The sequence below is a fragment of the Pseudochaenichthys georgianus genome, chromosome 24 (genome assembly GCF_902827115.2).
Source record: "Pseudochaenichthys georgianus chromosome 24, fPseGeo1.2, whole genome shotgun sequence".
NCBI lineage: Eukaryota > Metazoa > Chordata > Actinopteri > Perciformes > Channichthyidae > Pseudochaenichthys > Pseudochaenichthys georgianus.
The window spans coordinates 4504063-4523455 of record NC_047526.1 but is presented as its reverse complement, the minus strand read 5'-3'; the positions used below and the strand labels follow the sequence as shown (position 1 = coordinate 4523455).

The 19393-nt window shown below is 44.8% G+C and overlaps 4 protein-coding genes across 4 annotated transcripts in view; 1 reads left to right on the top strand and 3 right to left on the bottom strand.

The window, feature by feature from the left end:
- Nucleotides 1–5301, top strand: part of ankrd6b (ankyrin repeat domain 6b) — a 47497-nt gene extending 42196 nt beyond the window's left edge. Inside the window, exons 12-14 of the mRNA XM_071202027.1 lie at nucleotides 2814–2927; nucleotides 3933–4176; nucleotides 4706–5301. Of these exons, the coding sequence (XP_071058128.1) occupies nucleotides 2814–2927; nucleotides 3933–4176; nucleotides 4706–5301 (954 nt within the window). The remainder of the gene's footprint in view (nucleotides 1–2813; nucleotides 2928–3932; nucleotides 4177–4705) is intronic.
- Nucleotides 5302–5361: 60 nt separating this feature from the next.
- On the bottom strand, nucleotides 5362–6437 carry LOC139433151 (keratin-associated protein 10-6-like). The gene is made up of 3 exons (XM_071202026.1): nucleotides 6396–6437; nucleotides 5964–6348; nucleotides 5362–5906 (listed from the first exon to the last, which is right to left on the bottom strand). Exons 1-3 carry the CDS (start codon nucleotides 6435–6437, stop codon nucleotides 5362–5364), a joined length of 972 nt encoding a protein of 323 aa, XP_071058127.1.
- Nucleotides 6438–8026: 1589 nt separating this feature from the next.
- lyrm2 (LYR motif containing 2) lies at nucleotides 8027–10676 on the bottom strand. The gene is made up of 3 exons (XM_034076533.2): nucleotides 10565–10676; nucleotides 9352–9492; nucleotides 8027–8291 (listed from the first exon to the last, which is right to left on the bottom strand). The coding sequence occupies exons 1-3, from the start codon at nucleotides 10607–10609 to the stop codon at nucleotides 8211–8213; spliced, it is 267 nt and encodes an 88-aa protein (XP_033932424.1). The 5' UTR covers nucleotides 10610–10676; the 3' UTR covers nucleotides 8027–8210.
- Nucleotides 10677–12406: 1730 nt separating this feature from the next.
- Nucleotides 12407–19393, bottom strand: part of LOC117440243 (midasin-like) — a 67618-nt gene continuing 60631 nt past the window's right edge. Inside the window, 8 exon segments of the mRNA XM_034076535.2 lie at nucleotides 12407–13323; nucleotides 13395–13537; nucleotides 14905–14971; nucleotides 15319–15433; nucleotides 17444–17517; nucleotides 17694–17868; nucleotides 18901–19016; nucleotides 19274–19363. Of these exon segments, the coding sequence (XP_033932426.1) occupies nucleotides 13138–13323; nucleotides 13395–13537; nucleotides 14905–14971; nucleotides 15319–15433; nucleotides 17444–17517; nucleotides 17694–17868; nucleotides 18901–19016; nucleotides 19274–19363 (966 nt within the window). The 3' untranslated portion in view covers nucleotides 12407–13137.

Sequence of the window (19393 nt, the reverse complement as noted above, 5' to 3'; positions counted from 1 at the left end):
CTATATGCTGCAGAGACTGCCTTCTTCATGTCGTGAATTGCAGCTGATGTTTTAATATGGCAATTTGACTTATACAACATTCGCAAGTTGTACATTTGACTCATACAATAACCCACCTTCGAGTGATGCTCTAGTTTCTTCATGTTTTGTTTTTTTTCCTCTTGCTTGCGACGGACTGAAACTGTCTTTTCACCGACATCTCTTCACCTGCACTAGTGGCCGTATCAAAGCCGTGATTGGTCAGATGTCGATTCATTGCAACGGTGTCGGGTTACAGACATGCTCCCCTTGTCATCTCTCACTCTCGCGGGGGGTGCGCGGAGAACTGAGCGGAGAACTGCGCACAGCAGCTGAGGCCCTCTGGGCGGGGCCCCCTGCGCAAGGCGGGGCCCCATGCAGCCTGCGTGATTGGCCTGTAGGGAGGGGCGGCCCTGTCTAAGCCAAACTATATCCGGTCACAGAGATCTGCTATTTTAAAGTACGGTCAACACATATATATCAGGGTTTCCGCTAGGATTTTTTCTCGCCGGTCAAATGTCCGGGCAGAATTTATTTTACCAGACAAATTTGAAACTTACCGGTCATATTTCAATAGTAATAATAAGAGTTGTGTAGCAGAGTTTCCGTAAGCAGGTAATTACCGGACTATGAGCAGATATGCTTCAGTTTAAAACTCAGTTCACGGGGCTCATTTTTATATTGCTTCAGTTTATAATCGTAACAGATCGAAAAATTCAGATTCATTTTTCAATAAATGATTCCACAAACAACAAACAACATAATTATTACATTCAAACAAACTACTTGTAGTAGATAACGTACATTATTCAGAAGTTTACATCAACTTTGAATAATAACACGGGAGAAACGGATCCTCTCTTTTCCCCTCTCTCTCTCTCTCTCTCCTGACAGCCCGTCAGTGTCTCATGCAGCTCCTGCAGCTCGCTAAACAGAGGGCGGGGCTTCAGGTGATCATGCAGAGCTGCGTGTCTCGGTCAGACTCAGCAGCTGATCTGATCTCTCTCTCGCTCCGGTTACACTTCACTCGCGTTCATGTCCATATCGCTCAGACCCAGCTCTCCTGATCGGCCTTTATAGAGAGCACCGATCAAACTATTAAGAGTGAATATCGGCCGATAATGACCGGCGGCCGATCGATCGGAGCCTCCCTAATTATTACCAGACATTTTGACCGGCAGGTTTTGAATTTACCGGTTTTTTATACATTTGACCAGCTAAAAACCGGTAATTACCGGCTAACGGAAACCCTGATATATATATACAGTCTATGGTCAACACATATCGACCCTAAATATAGTCTATATTAAGAACGAGAAAAGTCTTAACATATATATCGTTTTTTGTAAACATATGACAAATGTGTGAGGGTGATGACGTCAGAGCATCGTCCTCTGTGCCGGGCTTAGCCCCGGACAGCCCCAGCCCAATTTAACCCCTGGGTATTTGTGAGGGAGCTCCTATATGGCATTACCGCTGAAGCTCACCAAAGTTTAATATATTTCATCGTTCAAAGTTTTGTCAATTGTTTTGTTTATTGATCAAATACTGGTTTCTACTGGTTTCTGAGGAGTTGTACTGGAATGAAAGAGCACAGAGTACAGAAGCAACAAAGCAGCATGCTGCATTAAACCTGACCTTCACAGAGAGGTTGAAGTTCATGTGGAGAGGAGGCTTCAGTCGTCTGTCTGCACTCTGTTTAGTTGAGCTATCTTACAATCAATATAGTCAATGTGAGGTAAAGTGTGTCGCCAATGTAACCGGTTAGAACTCGAAGTTGCGATGAGGTCTTAAAATGTGTGGAAAGGGTCTTAAAAAAGGTCTTAAAAGGTCTTACATTTGACTTCAGGACTCCTGCATACACCCTGTAACACACACAGGCCGACACAGCAGAAACCTTAAATCCTTATTTGTAGTTGTTTTGGTTTAAGTATACAAGGATTGGGGAAATAAAGTCACACAGACTTTCTTAGTCAGGTCTCACCTAAGGAAGGTCAGAGGTCAAATCCAACCAGATGGGTACTTTTCAATTCTCTGATCTGCATCCTAAGTTACCGTCACCTCCCCGTTTCCATCGTACCGTGGCAAATGAATTATACAAAAGAAAAGGCATTCTGAGAAGTTCATTTAGGCCTTGAAGGCAACTCACCATACAACGGTACGACGTGCTTTAAGTGAGTATATCGGCACCTTCCTCGTTGTGCAGAGTCTGAATCTCTATGGTTGTTGCACTTACGGAACATTGCTTTGGATAGAAGTGTGTGTGTATCCTCCTCAGAGCATTAAAGCATCTGATACGATGGCTGCCAGCATGCTCCCCTGGTCAAGAGAGCAGCGAGGATCTACGACACCAAGGATTGTTATCCTGTGGCCTCTGACTTCTGCTGATCACGACACACTTCCAGAATCCTCACTCAGTGCTCTTCTCAAAGGCATCTCCTGTAGGGTTTCTGTGTTACGCTCTTCATGTTATTAAGGGCGGCAGCATTGTCTGTACTGTAGTCATGTGCTGATGTTCAGCGGGCCCTTGGACAAAGAGTGAAAGAACCCCATTGTGCAGAAGCCCTGCGAGGAGACATTCCGATGCTCCATTGTCTAAAGTCTCTTCTCAATACTTTTCTCTCCTGCGTCATAACATTTGTCTTTTCATCTGGCATTGTGACACATGTGTCTTCCACCACTGTCCTCATGTCATACTGTCATCTGATTGGTTGATTTCACGATGGAAACAGGAAATGAAGTGCAGCGGTCTCGTCTCTGGTCACTCATCATGTGTGTCACTGCTTCGCCCTCAGCTGAGAGCTCTCGACAAGATGACAGTGGAGAGGGTGTGTGCGGAGAGGACGGAGTGTGTGCAGAGGCTGAAGCAGCGGGCCCTGCAGGAGAGGCTGGAGGCTGAGAGCAGACAGGTAACAGAACCAGAACCCTCTCCACAGCACATGCAATGTCCACAGGGCTGGGAACATCTGGGTTCTACACCGGATGTGTTTTCTAATGCACCAAATGGAACCACTCAAGGCTCATCGGGGATGTGGTACATACATTCATTAGAACATTCTGATGGTTAGAAATGGGTAAATGCTATAATTTGTTATATGTGCTGATTCTAAGAATATAGATAGATGCAAATTACATGTTAGTGTGAAGTGTATTTTTCATTTGAAGGGGAGCCTGTAATCTTGGTGTCGGAATACTGTATAGTCCCTCCAAGATGTCTCTCTGTATACTGTGTCCCTCTATAACTCACTTTGTATCAACAATATCCCAAATAGCATAACTGAGAAGACTTGATACTTAAGAGCGAGGGCAACAAGAGAAGTCTTCAGCCTGGATTTAAAGTAGTCAGAGTTGCAGCACTAAAAGTCAACACATTTCACATAACTGTATTACGTTAATTGAAAGCAATAATATTAAGTTGAACCTACTATTTTTTTTTTAACGTGATATTATTGCTTTCAACTAACCTAATACAGTCGTGTGAAATCTGTTGACATAATACATTTAATTAAAATCAGTGAGCAGACCTGCAGCCTACTGTGGCACGACGGAAGAAATCCCTTATTTATCTTATTTACAACAGATGTGCCGTGTTCCCAGCTGTGGTTTCTCACACCCCATATAATCGTGTGTGTGTGTGTGTGTGTGTGTGTGTGTGTGTGTGTGTGTGTGTGTGTGTGTGTGTGTGTGTGTGTGTGTGTGTGTGTGTGTGTGTGTGTGTGTGTGTGTGTGTGTGTGTTGTGTGTGTGGTGTGTGTGTGTGTGTGTGTGTGTGTGTGTGTGTGTGTGTGTGTGTGTGTGTGTGTGTGTGTGTGTGTGTGTGTGTGTGTGTGTGTGTGTGTGTGTGTGTGTGTGTGTGTGTGTGTGTGTGTGTGTGTGTGTGTGTGTGTGTGTGTGTGTGTGTGTGTGTCCTTCAAGCAGGCGTCTCTGGTCCAGGAGCTGAAGAGCTGGGGGCTGTCCGAGCCCGGCAGCCCCCCCCTGAGGCGCTGCTCCCCTGTGGCCGAGGGCCTGGACCAGCTGCCGTCAGACCAGGGGGGGGGCCCCGAGACCCGGGAGCTCCAGCACAGCCCCGCCCCCCTGGACTCCAGCCCGGGGGGGCCCAGTTTGGGGGAGGACGGCTCCCCCAAACAATACTTTGTGGTTCATGTGGAGAGCTCTCCAGGTTAGTTTATTATTACATTTGATGGATAGTGGCATCATTAATTCAAGAGTCAACAGTGCCATGTACTTCCATTTAATTAAATATGTCTAGTGTTTATAAAAAGGATTAAAATAAGTGATAATGTGAATATATATAATACAAAAGTGAAAATTGCAGGTAATGTCTGTAATTCTTTCACTTTGCCAAGTCATACTTTCTGACACCCCAAAAGATAAAGGCTGGCAGCAGCGCCCCCTGCTGGATCCACACACCAGTGTCAGAGGGATGTTTGCTGTGGCTGTGGAACTGAATGTAACTGGATGTAACTGGATGTGACTGGATGTAACTGGATGTAACTGGATGTGACTGAATGGGACTGGATGTGACTGGATGTAACTGGATGCAACTGGATGTAACTGGATGTGACTGGATGTGACTGGATGTGACTGGATGTAACTGGATGTGACTGGATGTGACTGGATGTAACTGGATGTAACTGGATGTGACTGGATGTGACTGGATGTGATTGAGTGTTCTGAACCTTCCACAGATGGGGGGAAGGCTCATTGTGCAGAGAGTTCCTCTCCGGCAGCAGCTAAGAGCCCGACTTCCTCCGTGCAGGTGGTGCGGCCCAAGGAGCGTCATGTGGTCTGTGCTGACATGCAGAAAAAGACCCTGGACCTGCAGGATGTGGACACGCTGGAGGCCGGGGCGAGGGGGGGCGGGATCGACAGAGCCAGCAGCCTGTCCCCGGCCACAGAGCGCCGCAGCAGCAGCAGGACTGAGTCAGGGCTCAAAGACAGAGAGCGGGGGCGGGACAAAGGGAAGCACCACAGGAAGCACTCCCAGGGCAGGACTAAGTCCAGAGGGGAGGCAGGGGTTCGCACTCTGGAGGTGTTCGGAGAGAAGCCCAGCGAACCCTCTTTTGCTCAGGAGAAGGACGCCATGCACGCTCAGGAGGTGACGCAGTACTTCTTCGAGGCGGTGTCCACGCAGATGGAGCGCTGGTACGAGAGGAAGGTGCAGGAGGCCCGCTGGCAGGCCCAGCAGAGGGCCCAGAGCGAGAGCGCCGCCCTGCTGGAGAGGATCCACTGCCTGGAGGACGAGCTGCGCATGCTGAGGACTCACAGGCAGGACGACTGCTGACACACACCAACACACACCCAACACCTGACACACACCCGACACACCAACACCCGACACACACTAACACCCGACACACACCCAATACCTGACACACACCACACACACCCGACACACCCAACACCCGACACACCCAACACCCGAAACACACCAACACCCGACACACACCCAATACCTGACACACACCCAACACCCGAAACACACTAACACCCGACACACACCAACACACACCCAACACCTGACACACACCCGACACACACAACACCCGACACACCCAACACCCGACACACACCAACACCCGACACACACCCAATACCTGACACACACCAACCGCTGACACACACCAACACCTGACACACCCAACACCCTACACACCAACACCCACAAACACCCGACACACACCAACACCTGACACACCAACACCCGACACACACCAGCACCTGACACACACCAACACCTGACACACACCAGCACCTGACACACACCAATACTTGACACAGACCAACACCTGCACCTGACACACACCAGCACCTGACACACACCAGCACCTGACACACACCAACACCTGACACACCTGACACACACCAGCACCTGACACACACCAGCACCTGACACACACCAGCACCTGACACACACCAACACCTGACACAGACCAACACCTGCACCTGACACACCTGACACACACCAGCACCTGACACACACCAACACCTGACACACCTGACACACACCAGCACCTGACACACACCAGCACCTGACACACCTGACACACACCAGCACCTGACACACACCAACACCTGACACACCTGACACACACCAGCACCTGACACACACCAACACCTGACACACCTGACACACACCAGCACCTGACACACACCAGCACCTGACACACACCAACACCTGACACACCTGACACACACCAGCACCTGACACACACCAGCACCTGACACACACCAACACCTGACACACACCAGCACCTGACACACCTGACACACACCAATACTTGACACACACCAGCACCTGACACACACCAGCGACTGCCAGGACTCCTGTCTTCACTCAGAACATAACTGAACTCTTTGGCCCAATTCCAAACCAACCCTAACACCCTGACTCTCCACACTGAGCTCGTTGGTCTGCATCGGTCCTGACTAAGCAGCTGCACTACCTGACCAGTGGCACCATGTTTGTGTCCGGCATGAAACGCCTTTATTACCAACAGCTCCTGCAAACATTTACTGATCAACTAATCAAGAGACATTTAATATCATCATACAGATGTTAACAACTTCATGGTTACCTAGTTTTAAAAAGAAATGTAGGATCATATACGCGTGTCTAGAAAACTGTAAAAGTATTCATTTGATTTTAAAGTTTTGTATTTTTACAGACTGTTGCAAAAACCAAGCTTCTAAACATCAGATTTGAAAACACAAAGAGGTTGACAAAAAAGAAATGCCAATTAAGATGTTTTGACTTTTATTTGAGTTATTATTTATGATGTTTCGTCCATGAAAGGAGGGAGCCTCATTCAGCTGTGTCACAGTGAGAGTGGGTAGGGGCCGGTTGGAATCGGGCCTTCTTGTCCCGTGCTGGATCATATCCTGGAATACTCCACATGTTCCACGCCCCGTCCCGTTGGTTAGAAGTGAGCTCTGCTGCACTGCACTGCTGCACTGTTGTACATCGTAGATATGAAGCTGTGCCATCTGAAGGATCCATCACACCCACAGCACATTGACACGACGTGCGCTCCACCAGCAGAACAGTCTGCCATTAACATCAGCAGATGGTATCGTAGTGATGGGCATTACAGTATATTAAGCTTTGTATAACGATCTGCATGCGGACATCAGCCCTGTGACGACACAGGAACTAACTGCTTATTTATGAGACGGTAGCTACACTGTATGTACCTGTGTTTTTAATGATTCTTATCACTATCAAAAGCTGATGTTGCCGAGTAATATGATTAGTAGTGAGGCTGCCATTCAAGTTATTATAGGCTTTACATTGTTTAAGTTTATAAATGTATTAAATATGCATCTAAATAATAATGAAAACTATTTTTGTAATCCCTCATCTGGCATAAATGTATGAGAAAAATACTTGAATTTTTAAATGTTAAATATGCAATTTTTTATTTGAGTTATTACAAAGTAGGGCCGCCTATGAACACGGTTACATTGGTGTGGCCCTGGAGATCTGCTTTCTTCCTCCTTTCAAATACCAGGCATTTGAAAAGAGAATCCCTGACGTGATATGATGTTTACACTGTAAAGGTATATCATTGTTCCACCGGCCCTCTCCAGACTCCATAGAAGCGCAACATGACCCGTACAGGAAGAAGCTCTCAGCACTCGTTGTGTAGTTGTTTGTTTGGTGATTGATGGAAAGAATATCGGCAACGTTTCTGAATCATTCTAATGTTTCATGTGAAAACGCCTGATTTGGGTTTATAGTGATTTCACGATCTGTACTTTATCAACGAGGCGTTCCAGCGTGCCAATGCCTTGCCAGTCTCCTCCTCCTGAAGGACGGTCCCGATGTAAAAGACCAGTTGTGTCGCATGAAGAAAGCTCCCGTTGTGTTTCAGTATTACTGCTGTGTTGATGTCGCGGCTGCTCATACATGCTGCTTAGTTCCACATGCATGACTGTGGATGTGATAATGCACTCTGTTATGATGCCAGAAAACATATTTTGTATTAAAAAACAATGGTAATTCTGAATCTCATCAGTTCCTCTTTAATACACACAATACAAGGAGTTCCTTTTGGTATGGAACAAGAGTCCTCAACACAGGCTGCTGCCTATGGTCCGTTCCATCAATATATCCTTCAAATAAAGATGTCCAGCTGAAGAAGTGCACACTCTGCAGACTCGAGTCCTCAGAGAAGGATCAGAGCTCTCGGGTTAACTCTTGGCCAGCGCCAGAGAGCCCTGCAGCTCCTCCAGGTGCTTGTTAGCCTGAGTGACCATCATACGGACCGCATCCTGAGTAACAAAGAGAGGAGCACATCAGTGATGGACGGAGTGAAGGATGCTGGGAAATAAGTGCAGTGGTGTAAAGTAGCAATGTTGGGGTATTGTTTCTACTTTGTACTTTTCCTCCACTACATGTATTTAATACCTTCAGTTACTTCACAGATCTGGATGAATGATGTGAAATCTAACCAAGTGTTGAATCAGACTTTAGTTCCACCTGGAGTAAATCCACCAGCTACCCTGCAGTCTACAAAGTACTTCAGACTAGCTGCACCTTCACCAGCTTTTAGAACACTTTCATGATCAATCATTATAAAACATATATATTATTCTGAAATGGACCAATCTGCACAACGACTACTTTTACTGTCGCTACTTTCACTATATTTAGATGAGAATACTTTTCTACTTTCACTTGAGGAACATTTTGAATGCAGGACTTTGACTAACGGAGTATTCCTACACTTCAGTAGTTCTATGTTTACTTGAATAATATCTGAGTACTTGTCCCACCTCTGGATAAGGCTATGTCTACATAGTGTGCAGAGCTTTCCATCACAGATCAGTGTCTCCTGAAACTCCCTCGGCACATGCAGACTGAGAAATGGGATTACAATCTAGAGATCAAATTAAGATGTTTTAATCAAACTACAGTTTTCAAGGTGATTATTAAATTAATGCATTCTATTTCGATGTAAATTACTGCTTATTGTATTGCTATATTAGTATTTGTGTACAGTGTTCTATCCGTGTACTTTTTTTAATCTTTGTTTTTTACTTTTATGTATGCACCACGACATCAAGTCACATTCCTCGTACGTGTGAACCTACCTGGCAATAAACCCGTTTCGGATTCAGATTCTGAAAGATTACTTTCGAACTAGTAAGTAATCAACACAATAATACAAATGTAGCAAAACAAATACTCTTTCCCTGTGTTTTTTCAATAATTCAGAAAGGTATCGGAGAGCTTTTAATGAGAAGTGAGCACTTGAAGCTGGTCTAGAGCTTCAGGTGAACTGACTCAGCAGGTCCTCAGCTGCTCATCACATTCACACCGTCCCTTCACCTGCTCCGTGGCGTACTTGTTCCTCTTGAACTCGTCTCTCGCCCACTCACTGAGGTACTTCCTGTCCGTCTTGTCTGGTACCTGACGAATGGTCCTCAACATGTTTCTGTAAATCCCCAGAACCTTCTGTCTCTGTAAGAACTGTCAAAGAATCAGCAGTTTGCACTCAGCAGGACAAAACACATGTACACAATGAATAAAGCAACAATAATCCGTTCTTAGTGATTTGACTGATTAACAAGTTCCAAAATTCAAACTTCCATCATCTCCATCTTCAGAGCGTCTAACCCTAGGCAGGAGTCGTGGACGAGCAGGAAGTAAGTCTGGCATAAAGGGCACAACGTTTCATTCACTAATGAATGTCAAACACATGTTTGTTTCCACTGTTTTATTGTGTGCATAGGCCTGTCGCGATAAGCTATTCATGGACTTATCGTACGATAAATAAAAATGACCTCGATACATCCATTTACATGAGGATGTGACTAGCAGTCTGAAAGGATATACTTGAATTATTATTATATTATCATTATGTCAGTGGTCTAAAATGGTCATACAACGGTGCCGACTATACATGAAACACACACACAAACAAATCTACAGACTTACTCCAAACTGCCAAATATATTAATTAACACACTCACTCTCATATACTCTTTGATTCTATTTTGGCCTAGTCGAACAATAACCAGCAGACTTTTACTTTTTATCATTTCTACTGGATCTTAGATCTGCGCATGCGCAATACGGGTCGGGGATTGACCAACCGGCTCCCACTGCTCTGCTGTCTGTTAACGTTGTTAAGAGTGGTGGGAGTGGATCCACAGCTTGAGCAGCTGTCAACTCAACATTGTAAATAACCAACCAAAAACGATCGCCGGTTCATCTTGTTTTTGGCGTGAGAATAGTTTGGGCAGCGTGAGAGCGTGATACTGAGATTGAAAGCGTGTGTCACACGCCAGATGCGTGAATTAAAATTGTCCTTTAGTACAGTACTTGAGTCAATATACTCAGTTATATTACACCACAGGATATAACTGAGTGATAACATATTTATTTATCACATATTATAAACAGTAAAGGGGGGGAACAGAGCCATGGAGTCGAACTGGTGACACAGAGAGCTAGCGTTAGCCTGCAAGCTAACCCCGCTAACAAGACCCGCGGGGTCTTTAAGAGATATACTTTACTCCTTTATTATCTCTGTGTTTACCTGTTTGAAAGTCAGCGCTGCGGAGGGTAACCTTGAGACTCCCATCTCTGACAGCTACCTGCACACAGCTCTGCCCACCAGCCGGAAAACCGGATGTTATCATTTCATAACTTCTACTTCCTGTTTGTCTCCTCCGGGGAGAGGCGAAGTCTGCCCATCTACTTCCGACCCATGGGACCTTATTTCTGAAAAATGATGTATTGAATGGAGAGAGAAAGATTATCTTTCGATCCCGTTTGAATTGTGCCACAAATTACACATGTTTGTCAATCTTAAAAAATAATTTCCATGTCAAAAAAGTTACAGTTTGTCATAAAACTGTTGAAATATAAGATTATGAAAAATATGCAACTAGAAAGACTACAAATCCCAGAATCCCGGTCCTGCATGCTGGGTCTTACGGAACCGACTAACTCCCCTTGTGTGTATGTACAGCTCTCAACACGCCCAGACTTGTAGTGATTTTCACCTCTTTTAATACTTTCCACCTCATTCTGAAAGAAAGGAGTGAAATAAATGTGCCAACATGACGGCCGTCTTGGTGTGTGGTGCGAGACGGGAGATGTAGTTCATTCAGCGGGTTCACACAAAAAAGTGTAACTTCACAGTTTTACGACACATTTACATTTTTTCGACTTGCAAAATTATCTTTTAAATTGACAAACATCATATGTGTAATTCATGGCACAATTCAAACGGGATTATGATTGAGTTTTTTTGCAGATGTGGATGAATGATGTGAAATCTAACCAAGTGTTAAATCAGACTTTAGTTCCACCTGGAGTAAATCCACCAGCTACCCTGCAGTATATAAAGTCATTCAGACTAGCTGCACCTTCACCAGCTTTGAGAACACTTTCATGATCAATCATTATAAAACATATCATATATATTATTCTGAAACGGACCAATCAAACAATGACTACTTTTACCGTCGCTACTTTCACTATATTTTGATGCAAATACGTTTGTACTTTTACTTAAAGAGTAACATTTGCAATGCACACCTTTTTAATTGTAATAGAGTATTACTAAACTGTGGTAGTACTCAAGTACAAGATGAGCACTTCTTCCACCTCTGAAAATGTGTTAATAATGAACAACTATTCTCTAATATCGAAGGTATTAATGCACTTTTACCTGTGCATGATGGCTCTCTGTCAAATGGAATGGAACACACTCACCTTTTTTATGATATTAAGTACTCGGATCAATTTCTTGAGCAAAAGTACAAATTATCATACTTATGGTCTACTATGGCCTTAACAAACTCCATTACAAGTAAAAGTTCTGATTTCAAAATGATATTTAAAGTATAAAAGTATCGGCATCAAAATATACAACACTTTAAGTACTGCTTATGCAGAATAGATCTTTTCACAATATTATGTTATTGTGGTTATTATTTTTATCCTGTTTTCATCTTAATACGTGAGAGTATTTTAGTATAGTAGTTTGTCAACTTGGACAAAATGAGATCCTCTGTAGATGAGTAGCACAGTAGTGCATTACACCATATCAGCATGTGTTTTACATGTAACCAGTAACTTTGAGTGTTCAAATACATGTAGTGAAGTAAAAGGTATGATATTCACCTCTGGAACGTATAGAAGTATGAAGTGTTAAATGGAAATACTCAAGTACAAATATGTTCAGTAAATGCACTTAGTTACTTTTCCACCACTGATTTGATCTCGATGTAATGCAGACCAATAGAACCTGTGCCTCCATATTGAAAAGAGGAAAACATGACTTGTTGCTGAATATCTCTGAAATGAATCCTTTACAGTTACTGATGATCCGAGTATCCCTAAACAGAAGGTGGACACAGTCCGACAGAGCAACCTGGTAAACGCTTTATTGTCATTGTAGAACACATGTGATTGAAGACGACCAATGTGTCCTCACAAGTCAGTCCATGTACGAAGCACAGAGGTGATACACATTTCATCAACACCTACTAGAGATGAGCCTCACGAGTCACAGTATGGATGGAAGATCAGCAGATGTGAGTCTTTAAAGCGGTCCTGGTGCTTCAAAGCGTAGACAGAGTCATGTCTTCAGATCCTGACCGGGCTGCACCTCTGGTCCATCACCGACAGCTGATTCAGAAGCTCTACCGTTCCTCTCCACAAGGCACATTTCCTTTGAATGCAGTTCCTGACCAACATGCTACATAGTTAGGAATCAGCAGCTCTCCATCTGTTGCTGTTCACACTGAAGAGGATGATGATGATGATGATGACCTTCATAACACTGACTAGAACATGCACACAGACACAAGTCCAGGTCCATAGGACAAGGGAGACGGCGGTATTTACTGACTCTTCACTGAAGTGTTTCACACCAACGGGAATCAGACGTGCAAGTGAAAGTAATCTCACTACATTACAAAGAAATGGCCCGATCACAAAGACACGACAGGAAAGGTTGCTATCAAACTCTTCTCAGATCTACAGTAAAAATAAGAAAATAAAGGCACATGTACAGTGGCACGTCAGTCTTTCTTTTGAGTCAGTCGTTTTTTGTTGTGCAGTTGCTTCCTGTCCTGTGAAAGATGGCTTCTCATTAGTCTACTGCTCGGCTGCGGTGACCAGTTCGAACCACTGTCTGAGCGCGTCGCTAAGGGTCTCCGGCAGAGCGTTGACGTCTCGCAGGATGACGTAGAAGGGGAAGGGGAACTCCTCCATGTAGGAGCGGATCTCCGGCAGCTCGCCCGGCCCTCCGAAGATGGGCACCTTGATGTCCAGGATGGAGTCCTGCAGCGTTTACACGGTTAGTGTCTGGACATTTAGAAAATAAATCAACGGTCAAATTCCTCTTCACTTACCCGTGAGTTGGGGTTGTCGAGCACCACGAAGATGATGAACACGTTAGCGCTGCGAGCCGCCCGCACCGCCGCCATCACCCGCTCCTTCCCCTCCAGGAACAGCCCCCGGCCGTCGGACACGATCACCAGCAGCTGGGCCGTCTCTGTGGGGGGGGAATGTAAGTTAGTGGCCAAGTGAAGCCTGGTTCCTCTGAAGGGAGCCACATCTCAAATGTTCAGAGATTCTATCAGTTCAGGAGATGTTCTTAGAAATGACGTCTGGTCATGATTCAGAATGAGGGCGGTATCTTTTCTATATCTGGAAATTAGCTAGGAATATACAATAAGCACAGCAAACATCTTTTGGAGTTTGTTTGTGTTTTAGAAAAGCAAAGCAAACGGCTTAAAGGCTCCATCAGGCGAGTGAGAACGAAAGGAGCAGGTGAGACGTATCATGCAACAACTTACACATAAAACAACGATTTGATCCACACATTCGGAACAATTGATTGAAAGTGCACATTTTGATCTGAAAACCAACTATTGTTTGAAAATGTCATATAAATGTTATGTCTTATTTAAATGCAGCTGCTGATCCACAATACGATCTGCCACAGTGGTGCACTGACAGAAGTAGCTTTCGCCTAAATGCAGCTCAGTAGCTCCTGGTGTTATTCTGTGTTACAGGCCTTCTCAGGGACGCCTCAGTGTCCCGCTCCATGAAGGGGACGTTAGCTCCACCTTGAGGCTGGGACAATGGCTCGTTTCTGCCTCCTCTCCCACTGAAGGCATGTGTGTTGGGCTATCTGATACAATCTGGGACCTGAGTCCATTCATGCGGGATACACACACACACACACACACACACACACACACACACACACACACACACACACACACACACACACACACACACACACACACACACACACACACACACACACACACACACACACACCACACACACACACACACACACACACACACACACACACACACACACACACACACACACACACACACACACACACACACACACACACACACACACACACACACACACACACACACACACACACACACACACACACACACACACACACACACACCACACACACACACACACACACACACACACACACACACACACACACACACACACACACACACACACACACACACACACACACTAAAACATCCATCAGCCACCAATATATTAAAGTGGCTCCGTTAATGACTCATCATGAACACTTTCACGTTACCGTAGCAACATCAGTCATTTGGCTCAGGTTGTAGAAACAATGTGTTACTCATTCACAAAGGATCTGAAGTGCTATTGGTTCCTTAGCCTTCTACTGTACGAGCACAAGTGCTTCCTCTAATATATGAACCAGGTCCGACACCAGTTCAGTGCACTCAGTAACATCTAACTGCGCCGTCATGGTTCCTACAGGGAAGAGGGTCAGCTGCACAGCAGATCATCGTTGACTCCCAGTTTGATAGTCACATGTGAAGCAGGGGGAGTGTTTACCTGAGCTGACAGACCCAGGAACCTGCTGTCGTGCTGCGAGGAACATTTGTGTTGAGGTGTCCAAGAACTGCAGAGGAGAGGAGGGTCAGTCGGACAGCAGGGGACGCACTTACACAGCATCAATCAGGTCTCATCTCAAACCAATGACATACTAAAAGAGCATTCCAACATTACATCCAGATTACAACCAGAGACTGTCAGCCTAACGAGAACACTGGAACGGCAACATCACACACCGCCTTCTTGTTCATCTCCTTTGCAGCATCAACACATTTAGAGAAAGATATGATTATATCTGTGTAATGTATAGCACTGTGTGTTGATGGTTATGACTATAGTCAGAAATGGATCAGAATAGTGCGTTCACGCTTTCATGCTCAAAAGGTATATGTAAGAATGAAGCATCGGGAGGACCTGCGCTATCCGGGTCTTCTTCTGCTGGAACTGGCAGAGGCGCAGGATGCGGGCTCCGGACTGGTCGTTGAACTGCTGCTGGAACGGGTGGAGCAGCTGCACCTGCTCGCCAAAACTGAACAAGGAGCAGGCGGGGAATGTGAGCTTCACACTGAAGGTCTCCTATCATGCTGTTTTCAGGCATATATTATGGGTCTCAGATATATATACTACAAATATAAAAACATGTCTGATGTGTTTTGCTCAAAATACCAAACAGATCATGCATTTTAGACATCCCTCATACGCCTCCTGTGGCCTGTGAGAGAACTGCAGGTTCGGGGTCCTTGGAAAGAGGAGGGGGGGCTAATGCCTGCTCAGAATTACCCGGCAGATTCATCTAAATGCTGCCTATTAAAGGCCATATCATGTTCCAAACCACATCAAGGATTAGTTCTGAAACAGTATGGAGCTCAAATGCTTTTTCTCTCGTGAGTTTACCACGAGGTGAGTTCCTTTTTTATTTCACACATACTCTCTCCAGTACAGCATTAGCTCTGAGTGTTAGCATGTTGCTAATGTAAACACAGACCATATGTGACCTGCTCCATCGAAATCAGTCGCATTGACCCGAAGACACATTTTGAGTTGTATACACTGCTGGAAAGAGGAGATTCCTAGCTTTCTGATGATATCATGTTGTTGTTGTTCTCCAAATATTAAGCAACATATGTCACATTATATAATGACTGTCTCCGAGTCCTCATTTTGAGAAAAAGGCCTTCAAAGTTTCCTCTCTCTGGAATCCATCGATCTGATTGGTTAGCGGAGCAAATGATCAAAGTAGTGCGGAGGGAAGATATTTTGGTTTGGATTACTGGTCTGGGGGAAGCTCGCGGGTGTGTGTGTGTCTGTATGTGTTTGTGTATTTTTGCGTTTGTGTGTATTGTGTTTGTATTGTGTTGGTATTTAATAACGGCAGCATTTATCTGAATTTGCCGAAACAAGTTTAATATTCTGAAAGCCAAGACTTTGTTTATTTAAAATCAGATGAAAACAAACTGTAACGGACCCTGCCGTGTTATCTATGATTACTATACGCATACATTCATAATGTCAGCCGGAGGGCGGCGCTGCGGAACAGCAGATTGCGAGGGAGAGCTGTCTTCGTCCTTTTACAAGCTTCAAACATGTATTTATCGTGTGATTTTAGAAATAAAAGTTTCATATTCTGAAAGCCAAGACTTTGTTTATTTCAAATCAAACAAAACGCCCGAACCACGAAAAACTATTTTTTTACGCAAATCCACGTTTATTTTGAAATGAGCCGTTGCGACGTCCGACTGATGTCGATAGAGCGGGTCACATATTACTTCCAAAACAGTCGGGCATTGTTTCTGATAGCAACGTTTCTGATAGGGCCGTGGGCGTAAAGCCCGCCCACATTTCCAATATTGCGTCATATCGGATGCAAATCTGGATCAGCTCCGTTGCAGCCCCGTTTTTAGAGATTTGGGTACGGAGGAAAAGAGAGGGTTTTATCTTCTGACACATGTTCATGTATAAAAGACACATCACAAAGTGCATTTAGCATGGTAGGTCCCCTTTAAATACACACTATGCCATCACAAACACTGCATTTCAAACTCATACTTTTAGTTTGATTTATTCTGAGATTGATCATTTCTCAAAATCGGCACAACATTTTCTTATAGTCTGTATATTTGTTTTTAAACTGTAGTTTTTATTGAGTTGTGTTTGTATGGTCAACACACTCACAGTAAGTTGGTGAGCCACTTGTTCTGGCTCAGCCTGACCAGCTTCTTGTTACTGCTCTCCTGCTGGTGATTAACAGCATCTTAGATAACAGTCCACTTGGCAGCGCTGTGAACCCTGACATGTGGAGGACCCCACGTGTGACGATAGAATGTATAGTCCGGGTCCCCAGCACATAGAAACTACAGGATGCTAAGTGCATACAGTATGTTGGCAATGTGCACAATCATAATATATATAATAAGGATATCAAATGTTGCATTCTTTGGGTCTTGAATAACCCGGAATGTCTCCAACAGCAGCATGCACATGTCCCCAAAGGTTTGGAGTTGATGGAATCGTCTGTCTTTAATGTATCTCAGAGGCTTACCTGCACACAGACACCTGTCCCGCCTCCAGCAGAGTGAGAGCGTTGGTGATCACTGACAGGGATTCAAACGCCAGCTGCAACACACACACACAAGTTTATTTGCATATATGAATCCCTATGTTAACTCAATGTCATCACGATGGTTCTGAACCAGGAGATCCAACTCCTCCGGGATAGATGAAGTATTCAGATTCAGCCGTGTCTCTCTGGACGTCTCACAGACCTCCAGCAGCAGCCCGTGTCCTCTCACCTGTTTGGAGTGGTTGTCCACCATGCTGGAGGAGTCGTCCACGGCCAGGCAGATCTGGTACTCCCTCTTGCTGGGCTTCGTCCTCCGCAGCCAGATCTTATCTTTCCGGAACTGACTGGCGATGTAGGGGATCACCTTCCTCATGTTCAGACGCTTCCCTGTGCGGTAGTCCCCCCTGTGGAGCCACATCACATGACCTTTAACTTCACTGTGAGGCTGTGCATGTAACACAGCATGAGCCTTTGATGACAGGAGACAAACCCAGGGGGCCAAGGAGGTCTCCAGGGGGGGTCCCCATGCAACAGGTCAGACACTCATACATACTTTTCACACTTGTGCAAATCTTCAGAATTGTTTGATGTCTATATTTGATACTAGAGGTGGGAAGTCATTCAATACATTTACTCAAGTACTGTACTTAACTACAATTTTGAAATACTTTGACTACTTCACTTGAGTATTTACATGTTATGCTACTTTTTACTTTTCCTCCACTACATGTATTAATACCTTTAGTTACTTCACAGATCTGGATGAATGATGTGAAATATAACCAAGTGTTGAATCAGACTTTAGTTCCACCTGGAGTAAATCCACCAGCTACCCTGCAGTCTACAAAGTACTTCAGACTAGCTGCACCTTCACCAGCTACCCTGCAGTCTACAAAGTACTTCAGACTAGCTGCACCTTCACCAGCTACCCTGCAGTCTACAAAGTACTTCAGACTAGCTGCACCTTCACCAGCTACCCTGCAGTCTACAAAGTACTTCAGACTAGCTGCACCTTCACCAGCTACCCTGCAGTCTACAAAGTACTTCAGACTAGCTGCACCTTCACCAGCTTTGAGAACACTTTCATGATCAATCATTATAAAACATATCATATATATTATTCTGAAATCTGCATTGTGAGTACTTTGACTTTTAGTACTTTAGTATATTTTGATGCCAATACTTTTACTCGAGTAACATTTTGAATGCCGGACTTTTACTTGTAACAGTATTCCTACACTCTGGTACTTCTACTTAAGTACAAGATCTGAGTACTTCTCCCACCTCTGTCGGACCTATCATGAGGTCTTTGGAGTCAAACTTACCCTTCTCCTTTTATTGCAATTGTGGAGTCATTTGAGAGGACATGAATCAAATGCTATTGCTTTCACTTCCCTACTTGCTAGGAGACTATGATGATGAGTGTGGGGGCTCACTTGAGTTTGGCGGCCTTCGTGGGCTCCAGGATGAGGCGCAGCTGCTCACACAGCTGCTGGGACAGAGCCGAGGTCAGGGTCTGGTACTGGTGCCACATGGAGGCTGCTGCACTCTCCTGCAACACGGACAACAACACATCAGTCTGAGAGTCACATTTTAATGTGCATGCCTTTTTATACAATAGTGTTCTATTTTCTTCGTCTGTATCTTTACTTTGCAGTGACAACGTTAATGTCCCCTTTTGGGACAAATAAAGGATTTCTGATTCTATTGTGAGGAGAAATGTTAAATAATGTTATGAGTATTATTTTGCAGGCAGTCCTTTCACAGCCTGTACATACTGTATGTAATGTTCTACAGGAAGCACCTCACCTCCTCCTGAGTGCCTGGAGCCAGCTGGTGCCAGGCCTCCAGCTGCAGCTCCATCTCCCTCCTCATCTCCTCCGGGTCCCTCTCTTCCTTCTACACACACACACACACACACACACACAC

What these genes read in the sequence shown, in the direction of transcription:
- lyrm2 (XM_034076533.2), bottom strand. Translation starts at nt 10,609, where the DNA reads ATGGGAGTCTCAAGGTTACCCTCCGCAGCGCTGACTTTCAAACAG. An exon ending in CAGCGCTGACTTTCAAACAG is followed by an intron (nt 9,493 to 10,564) that starts GTAAACACAGAG and finishes ATTCTTTGACAG; the next exon opens with TTCTTACAGAGACAGAAGGT. An exon ending in ACAAGTACGCCACGGAGCAG is followed by an intron (nt 8,292 to 9,351) that starts GTGAAGGGACGG and finishes TTTGTTACTCAG; the next exon opens with GATGCGGTCCGTATGATGGT.
- LOC139433151 (XM_071202026.1), bottom strand. Translation starts at nt 6,437, where the DNA reads ATGCAGACCAACGAGCTCAGTGTGGAGAGTCAGGGTGTTAGG. An exon ending in TGGAGAGTCAGGGTGTTAGG is followed by an intron (nt 6,349 to 6,395) that starts GTTGGTTTGGAA and finishes TTCTGAGTGAAG; the next exon opens with ACAGGAGTCCTGGCAGTCGC. An exon ending in GTGTGTGTCAGGTGTGTCAG is followed by an intron (nt 5,907 to 5,963) that starts GTGCAGGTGTTG and finishes GGTGTGTGTCAG; the next exon opens with GTGCTGGTGTGTGTCAGGTG.